At 33.2% G+C, this 9691-nt stretch overlaps 1 protein-coding gene across 1 annotated transcript; it reads left to right on the forward strand.

Moving 5' to 3' along the window:
• Positions 1–8253: 8253 nt before the first annotated feature.
• LOC107895184 (photosystem I reaction center subunit XI, chloroplastic) lies at positions 8254–9489 on the forward strand. Its single transcript, XM_016820443.2, has 2 exons — positions 8254–8805; positions 8904–9489. Exons 1-2 carry the CDS (start codon positions 8638–8640, stop codon positions 9393–9395), a joined length of 660 nt encoding a protein of 219 aa, XP_016675932.1. The 5' UTR covers positions 8254–8637; the 3' UTR covers positions 9396–9489.
• The last annotated feature ends 202 nt before the right edge of the window (positions 9490–9691 follow it).

The following is a 9691-nucleotide window of genomic DNA, read 5'->3' on the forward strand; positions in this document are numbered from 1 at the left end:
GTGAAGCTAATAGGGGAAAAGCTAACATTACAAATTAGTCCCTGAAGAATCCACTTATCTTTGTGTTTATGTTTTATTTCATTATAATTACGTTTGAATACAAATTTGGATGTTAATTAAATTGGCATATATGGCTAGATAAGGAATTAGACTCGAATGAAATTAAAATGAATAAAAAATGGTTAAACTATTTTAATTGGTACAGAGTATGAATATAAATGAATGCGAAATGTGAAATTTCCAGTGCTTGGTTACAAGGATGAGAATGAAACATGTGAAAATGATACCCGTGTGAACTTAGTAAAAAGTTAGGATACGATTGTCATGTCAATAGGGTCTGTGCACTTGTACAAAGATTATTATAAATTATAATGAGATCTAGCATTTGTTTCAGATCCTCAGGTAATATAATGAGATCCATCATTTGTCGCGGATTCTCATGTAATACATGATATAGGTTTAGCTTGAATAGGTAACTTGATGAAAATTTAGCTCGGACAAGCAATTTAGTTCACTCGTGTATCCGAGTTCATTTTACTAGGATTCCATCGAGCAATATATATTTTAATAGAAATTGGAAACTTGAAAAATGTAATGAAAGTGATTTGGAAACCAATTTGATTTGACATAAAAAAGAATTACATGTAATTGGTATATCTTTATAGATTGATGATTTAATATTGCATTAAGATAGATTATATGCAAGTGACATGATTTGGTATGTTTTGAGTTGTTAATAATGTTTAATGATCATGGATATACATATATATATGCTCACCTTGTTGATGTCTTAAAGTGTCATGATCTAGCCAACTTGTGCCAAATTAAGGTAGCTAATATGATTAAGTAGGAACAAGTTAAGTATTGTCACACCTGGTTTCGTTTAAGTCCAAAAAATTAGAACAATTGAAGGGTTAAATTGAAAGAAGTCATAAGTTGGCAACCTCTACTGAAAAATTTGAGAAACTTAGTGATCGATTTTGGACGTGGTTGAGAATGAATTTTGGTTCGGTTGGATTAAAACCAGCTGGTCCCTTAGTAGAAGACAAAATGATTACCAATGGATGGTTTCTATAGGGTTGGCAACCGAGTGTGAAAGGCTATAAATAGTTGGAAAATGACTTCCTAATGAGACTTGTTCTCAAATATGTTTCATTTTCCCCTCTTCTTCATCTTTTTCATTGGTTGCTTCGAATAAGAGATAGTTATGGGAAGCTTTGCATGGAGTGGTGATCATGAGGTTTGAGTAGGAAAAGTAGAGAATTTGGCTAGTAAGGTTCTTAGTCCTTCTGTATACGTAAGATTAAGAAAATAAAGTTATGGGTTCCCAAAATTTTTTTAAGGGTTTTGTATGTTTTTAGAAATCTGATTCTTAAAGCTGAAGTTACTAAGTTTAACTTATGACCTTAGTTGTCAAGCTTAGTTTCCAGGAGAATGAAAGCTCTGGCGTTCAGAAGAGCTAAGCTAAGAGGATAAAGAGTATCAGGTGAGTTTTGTGATCCATTTTTGGGATAAAGTATGCTCTCTGCTGGTTGTGAATACTTGTTATGCATAAGGATGAGTAGGTTTATGAGTATCCGTAAGTGTCAATATGTATAAAATTTATACAACTTTATGCCTAAAAAGCAATTTACTCCATGTTAAAATGTTTATGGATTGCATGTAATGCCTGTTTATATTTTGTGGAGTACGGAAGAGAACTATTGACAAGTTATATGAAGTTAGGATTGGGAAAGGATGATTCTATTTGATATCATTATATAATGTTATTGAGTGCAAATCGTGATGTGCAAAGCTCCGTGCCTTGCGGAGGGGACACTACGGTGTTCGAGCATCAAGTTTAGGAATGGCGAAATGGATGAAGGGATGAAGGGATAATGAAAATTGAATTCTTGTTAGATACCGCCATACGAGGCTACTGAATACAAACCAGGATGTGTGAAGCTCTGGGCCTTGGGAATTGGCCACTTCGATGTTCGAAAATCAAGGTAGATATGAGATAGATCGATATTGACTATTATTAGGTTTTATAGAGCAACACTGCAACAATAATCAACAAGCTCTATAGGGCAACACCACGACAATTATAAGGTCCTATGAGGCAACACATTAAAATAGGTCTAATAAGAAACACCATAGCTCGGTATGGCAATCGGTACAATCCGTTAGGATAGTAAACATGAGGTAGTCCACTAGGACGTTAAACATGGTGATTATATTGTGTAAGACCATATCTTGGCTGTTGCAACCAACAAAGTCCACGGGGATAGTAAACACGAAGTAGTCCGATAGGACATTAAAATGAGGTGAAAGGGTGTAAGACCATGGCTCGGTTATGGCAATTGACTGAGTTTGCCAGGATATTAGATACGGGGTAGTCCACCAAGACATTAAAAATAGGGTAGACAATTAGGGCAATAATATTGGAAAAAGAGTTAAAAGAATAATGCAAGTATTAGCAAGTAGATTTTGAGGAATCCGCCAAACGAGGCAAAAGTAGTAGAAGAGAAATAGTCCACCAAAACAGTGATCATGAAAGCTGGTAGGGAATAAGGGTCGAAACTTAACAAGGATCAGACATGAAAAAAATAATGTGGTAGTATTACCTTGTTCATGGGTAAGGGAAGAGGAGTTATTAGTAGATCGTAGTTAAGGATAAGCCATTGAGAGCCACCAAAAAAGTGCTCAAAGAGGCTCTGTAAGTTAGAGGAAAATCTGGGAGGGTTATTGAGAGAATCGCTCCCAATATAAGACTTGTTGAACCAAAGTTAGGCGGAGAAGACTAATTGTTCATACTTCGAATAGACTACTTGCTAAAGAGGGGTTAGTTAGAACCCATTGACTAAAAGAGGTATCAAAAAGGATAAATTGATTTACAGTCTGTCAAGACTGTTTCTCTTTAAGGGGATATCTATTAAGAAGAATCTACCAAAGAGCTAGTTTCGAAGAGAACCATCATATGAGAGAAATATTGAACTCGACTGGTCACTCGGATAGCAGTCTATCAAATACTATAGACCAAAAGGGTCCACCATTGACGAACATGCTCCTTAATAGAAAGGTATCACTTTAGTTCACAAGGGAATAACCCAAACAATATTGCAACCCGAATGTGGGGTGAAATGAGTTTTAGTCCACCAGGGTGGCGTGGGTCCTCATTAGCTAAACCCACTGGTGGAATGTCTGTAAGGCCTATAGGACTAAAGTAAGAAAATAAAGTCTACCAAAGATTAATCGAGTTTGATATGATCTCTAATAAGTGCAAAGCAAAAAAAGGTATTAGGGTGATAGGTAGGACAAGTACCTTATAAGTTCAAAGGTAGAAAAAGGAATCTATATTGGTAATTGACCACCCAACTATAATATTATGGATGAAAAACTATGATTAGAAATATGTCCGAGAAAGAAATGGATAAGGGAAAGAATGTATGTAAGGAAAGGATAAAGTCAGTGAGTATGGAGAAATGTTTAAAAATTTTTCAAAACTTGTCAAATGGTTATAGGGTCAACCAAGGGAAGATCGCTTAGCAACCTATCTGCTTATAGATGTGTTCGAGAAATGAATCAAAGATTGTCAATCCGTATTGAGAGGAAATGTCCAAATACAATCAAGGAGTTAATTGTGTTTAATTTCTCATTTTATTACCTTGACAAGTTTGGGGCTAAATTTTGCATAGTATAGTAAGAAACTCACTAAGTTCATTCGAACTTACTAGTGTTTTGACCTGTGATGCAGGACTCGCGGGATAAAGAAGTTTGAGGAAGGACCAAGCTAGACCGAGGTGGAATAAGGAGAAATCATTAGTTTGGTATCATGCACATAAGAGGGGGTACCTTTAGAGGCTTTACCTCGGGGCCCATTACATTGTACCTAAGTAGTATCTTTAGAGCCCAAAAAGTTTGACATAGTGAACTTTTATCTTAATTTAAGGGTTATGTTGTAAGAATATTTATTAATAAGAAATAAAGTCAGTCTTTAAAATTGTTAGGTTAGAAATTTGTGTTTAGTCCAATTCGGTCCATTTGTGACATCCCGTACCTAGATTCAATGGTTGGGTTGGGTGAGGGTGTTACAAGTATAATATTTTCCATTTGAATTTTCTAAGCGTTTAAATACTTACTCTAGTTTTTTTTCTACTTGTAGATCATCACCTTGCAGAACTTGCCAAGTTGAATTAGCGCGAAGCACACACTACCAACAAGACGGTAGAAGTATGTTGATTTTGAGTCTAGATATTGTGGCATGTATATAAGGGCACCTTAGTGTTAAAATGGTCATTTTGAGTTCATATTTATGTGATAAATGTGGTAACGGTTGATCTTGCATGTTAAGCATGGGATATGACTTAATTGATGCATGGTTTGGAAAAGTTTAATGCTATTAAAAATGATGATCTTAAACTTACTTGAGCTTAGTATGTTTAAGGTTACAAAATGAAATGGTTAAGATAGATAAGTTGGTGAATGATTTGAAAATGGTAAGCTTGAATGCTAAGCATGCATATAGCTTAGTATATGCATTGTTTGATTTCATGTAAAGATCATTTAAGTGCTTGGTTTCCAAATTGCATAAGTATGGCATGATAGATTAGGAAAATTAAACAATTTTGGTATGGTTAGTTGATAAAGAAAAATACTCAAATGGTAAATGTTAGTTTGGTACTATATTGAATGTTTAATTTCACATGTTCATATGCTTGAATTGGTATACGTTGATATAGACTGATGATGTTTTGGATTGTAAAAAGATGAATAACTGTATATAAGCATATGATTGAAAGCATGAACTTGTCCCAAACACGCTTTTTCCCAAAATAGGGGTAATGTTGCAACCTCGAGTCCCCGACGTTGTGACATGGGTTGACAATGGGTGATGTCGTGACATCGAGATGCTTAAAGTTGCGATGTAACTTTCTGAGTTAACGATGTCATGACGTGGAAATCATGATGTCGCAATATCGGCCTAGATTTTGAAAACTTCACAATTTGTTCCTAGTTCAACCTTGAGTTAGCAAAAGAGTTTTTGTAAGCTTATATGGTACCCGAAAATAATTATGTTGCATAGAATGAATGTGAATTAAACTTAATTGCATGTGTAAATGGTTGTATGGTGTATAATTGCCTGAAGTTGCTCCAACAATGAATATAGCTTCTTATAGCTCGGACCTAGTGATCAGGTCAGGTAAAGGGTGTTACATCACCTTCTTCGATAACCTTACAGGCGGTATCATCAGTCGACATAATGAATGCCTTCATACGAGCTTTCCACTAGGCATAATTTAAATATACTACCAGAAGTAAGGCTCATGATACTTAACTTCCTTTTTTCATTGGTTTCATAACTATAGATACACTACAATATTGTCTTTAAACATCTTATGAAGCCAGGCTTTGATACTAATTGAAACCAAAATTAATCTACATATATGAAAAGTTTAACTATGTTCAAAATTCATTGCAGTAGGAAATAGAACGGAAGTTGTGAACTTGCAAAAGAAAAAAGTAAGAGGAATAAGAAACAACGAAACCAAGTTTTTTTAACACAGTTCAGACACAACTGTCCTATGTCTACAAATCTTTGCTTAGGATATACTCTTATTAATTCAACTAAATCAATCAAGCGAAACAATATGCCTCTATTGGCTAAAGCCTATAACCCCTTTGCAAGCCAAGTTCATCCAGCCCCAATAGAGAACAATACCATAATCAACATACACTAAAGATAACTCTCATCTCTACTTAAGAGAATTCATCAACAAATAGAGAAGAATATAAAATGTTCAACACAAGAAAAATAAACAAAGCTAGTGTAGATTTCCATCTCTCCGAGTCATGTAGCTCTAAGGGAATGAGACACAAATTTAATGTGTTGATCAGCAACTTGTTATCACAAGATAAACTTCAATAAAATGATAGATAAGTCCCTTGAAAAATCCTTTGCATAAATTAGATAAAATTCTTTGATTAATCATTCAACAACTAAAAAAATAAGGATAAGGCTTCAATTCTTATCCAATAGAACACATAATTTCATCAATATAATCGATTAAAGAGCTAAAGAGTCCTAGTAAAAAATTAGCTCTTGTTTTTTTAAACATGACATCCCTTTGTAGGCCAAGAATGTCAAGAATCCATGAGGCCGAAACAACCCACAACCCAAGCATAAATTGTTCTCATTCGAACAAAACATGGTACAAGCAAGCAAAAAACTCTAACAATTTTTTTAGAGTTGATGAAAGGAAATTAAATGAAAATTTTGAAGAAATTTTTGGGTTTTTTTATATAAATTTTATGGAGTCTTGTTAAAAAGAAATTAATTTTAGGGGTTTTTAAAAAATAAATTTATTTGAAAAAGGAAAAAAATGGATTTATTTCTTAAATACCCCCAAATTTTTTTGTCAAAAGTCAACAAAATGACATGTGCCGCTTTTTGAATCGACAACATGTCATGTCATCAGCAAATTTGACATCGTCAGGGATAGGTATCGGAATGTTAACAAAATTAAAGTATAAGTACCAAATTAGATATTTTGAAACCGTAAATACCACATTAGAATAAAGTACAAGGACTATTTTTGTTATTATCCCTAAAAAATGATTAAAAAACTAAACTTGTTAAAAAAATTCTATTACAATAAAAAATTAGTAGAATATATTTTTAAATAATATTACATTATGTGGATCAAATACTTATTCCTACTAGAACTGAATATAATAATGTAACATACAGTTAGGGCTAGTTTGACAATTCTTTTGAAAAGTGCTCTGAAAAAGTGCTTTTGATAAGTGCTTTTGAAAAGTTTGGTTGGCCTTGTTCTTCATTGCTTTTGGGATGAACTTTTTCCTAAAAAAGTTCTTTTATCTCAAAAGCAATGAAGAACAACTATTTGTTTGACAACTTTTTTAACTTAATTTAAGGCCTTTTTTACAGATGAAAAAGCCATTTATTTTAGCTTTTCCAAGCTTGAAGTTCATTTGGGTTGGTATTTTACCGTTTTAACCTATCTCCTTCACGGTAGAACTTTTCCAATTCTTTGTCTGAAATTGTTCTCTGTATCTTCTCTTCTCCACTGGTACTCTATCTTTTTCTTCTCTTCTTTTTCTAATTTTTCATTATGCTTTAGTTTTTATTTTCTGATTGTTTGATTTTATGAAATAATTATGAAATATACTCTAATATTTTATCGTTTTAATATTTTAATATAATTTATATATTCGAATTAAATTTAATAAATAATTAATATTAATTACTTAGAAATATTTAAAATTAATAGTATATATTAATTTTTTAACAATAAGTTATAATAAATTATTTTATATTATTGCTAAAATATCATAATTTTAACTAATTTAAACATTATTTAAATACATATTTGCTACTTTATAATATCATGTTTAAAATGGACATTTTATTCCCGAAAAACACTTTTTAACAGCAATACCAAACACCTAAAATTTTCAAAAGCACTTCTCAAAAACACTTTTCCACAACACTTTTTAAAAGCACTTTTCAAAAGTATTACCAAACACACCCTTAAAATTTGAGTGTTTAGCATTGCTGTTAAAAAGTGCTTTTAAGAAATAAAATGTCAATTTTAGACATGTTATTATAAAGTAACAAATATGCATTTAAATAATATTTAAATTAGTTAATATTATTATATTTTAGTAAGAATATAAAAAAATTATTATAACTTCTTGTTAATATTTTAATATATAAAATATAAATTTTAAATATTTTTAAGAAATAAATATTAATTATTTATAAAATTTAATTAGAATATATCAATTATATTTTAAATATTTAAATATAACTATTAAATATTTGTAATTAATATTTTAAAAAATATTTTTTTATTTTTAACTAATGAGTTTAACACATTTGTAATTAAGTACCAAGAAAAAAAAAGAAAAAGTACAATGTTATTGGAGGGGTGAAAAAGTAATTAAGCATTAAAAGTGCTTTTGGGAGAGAAAAAACTAAAAATTTTAACTTCTCCTTTTCAGAAGTACTTTTCAAAAGCACTCCTAAAAAGTTAAAAATTTCAGCCAAAAGCAACTTGTTCTGTACAGCTTTTCTTCTAGAAATACTTTTAGAGCCAGAAGTACTTTTGAAAAACAATGCAGAACTGGCACTTAGTAATTTTGTTACAAACTTAATCTTACATATTTTTTAAACAAATGTCTTCTATGAGTAAATAATTTTTACAAACCAAACATTAAAATAACTTTTTAGCTAATTAAATCCGGAAGTTTTATGGTATTAAACAGGGTAAAGTAAAATAAATACAACACAAATTTTATGTAAAGAAATTAAGTATAATCCATTAGAAAAGTGTGTTCCTAGCTTTTTCGATCTCAAACTATATTCTGAAGATGTGATATCAGCTTAAATAAAATAGAACTAATGTAATCCGTCAGCAACATTTCGAGTATTGGATAAGGGATAAGATTCCACAGATTGATGCATCCAATCACAAATCTGCAAAATTAACACCTCAGCCACCTCAACCACACATTCTTGCATCCGATAATGGGAAAATCTCTTTCTCTCACTCTATTTTGGCTTCGTATTATTTGTACATATTTCTATTTCCCACTCTCTTTTTTGCTTTCAGTTAACAACAAAATCCGTAAATGGCTACCACTGCTTCTCCAATGGCGACTCAGCTGAAGAGCAGCTTTAGGTCGTCTGTTACAAGAGGACTGGTAGTCCCCAGGGGCATTTCGGGATCCCCGTTTAAAGTATCTTCCGGAAAGACCAGGACCCCTTGCTTCACTGTCAAAGCTGTTCAATCCGACAAGGTAAGCTAGCTATGTCTGTCTGGTCACTGTTAGCTTAGCTAGGCTCGTCACTGCACTAAGTTTTTTTATCACCCCCCCTCTTCCGTCTCCTTTTGCAGTCAACATTTCAAGTAATCCAACCCATCAACGGCGACCCCTTCATTGGAAGCCTGGAGACTCCAATCACCTCAAGCCCCTTAATTGCATGGTACCTTTCCAACCTCCCAGCCTATAGGACGGCAGTGAACCCACTTCTGAGGGGAATCGAAGTGGGTCTGGCTCACGGCTTCCTCCTGGTTGGTCCATTCGTAAAGGCCGGCCCTCTAAGGAACACTGCGGTGGCGGGTCAAGCTGGGTCCTTAGCCGCTGCCGGTTTGGTTGTGATCCTCAGCATTTGCTTGACGATGTATGGTGTTGCGTCGTTCAAAGAAGGTGAGCCATCGATAGCACCGAGCCTAACCCTGACTGGGAGGAAGAAAGAGCCAGACCAGTTGCAAACGGCGGATGGATGGGCTAAGTTCACTGGAGGGTTCTTCTTTGGTGGAATCTCTGGTGTCACTTGGGCTTACTTCCTCCTGTATGTCCTTGACCTTCCTTACTACTTTAAGTAGATCATCATTTGATCTATGTTTTACCTGGTCCCTTTTTTAATGTAAATCTTTGTATTCAGGATGATCCTTTGGGAACGAATATCAATTATATCAAGTGATTGTCACTCTAATTTAAGTTATTTATTGAAAGAGATATTTCACTCGCTTTACCACAATCAATAGCCAAATTGCCGCACTAGGCGTTTTGAGCTTTAACTGTTATTAAAAGCGGCTCAAATCAGATCAATTATTACTGTGCTCGTTCGAGGCAGAAAAAAAAGATTAATTAATACCTCAATCTAATATTTTTTTAATGT

The sequence above is a fragment of the Gossypium hirsutum genome, chromosome A07 (genome assembly GCF_007990345.1).
Source record: "Gossypium hirsutum isolate 1008001.06 chromosome A07, Gossypium_hirsutum_v2.1, whole genome shotgun sequence".
Taxonomy (NCBI): domain Eukaryota; kingdom Viridiplantae; phylum Streptophyta; class Magnoliopsida; order Malvales; family Malvaceae; genus Gossypium; species Gossypium hirsutum.

Coding starts and splice junctions, on each gene's coding strand:
- LOC107895184 (XM_016820443.2), top strand. CDS start 8,638: ATGGCTACCACTGCTTCTCCAATGGCGACTCAGCTGAAGAGCAGCTTT. Junction 8,806..8,903: donor AAGCTGTTCAATCCGACAAG/GTAAGCTAGCTA, acceptor CTCCTTTTGCAG/TCAACATTTCAAGTAATCCA.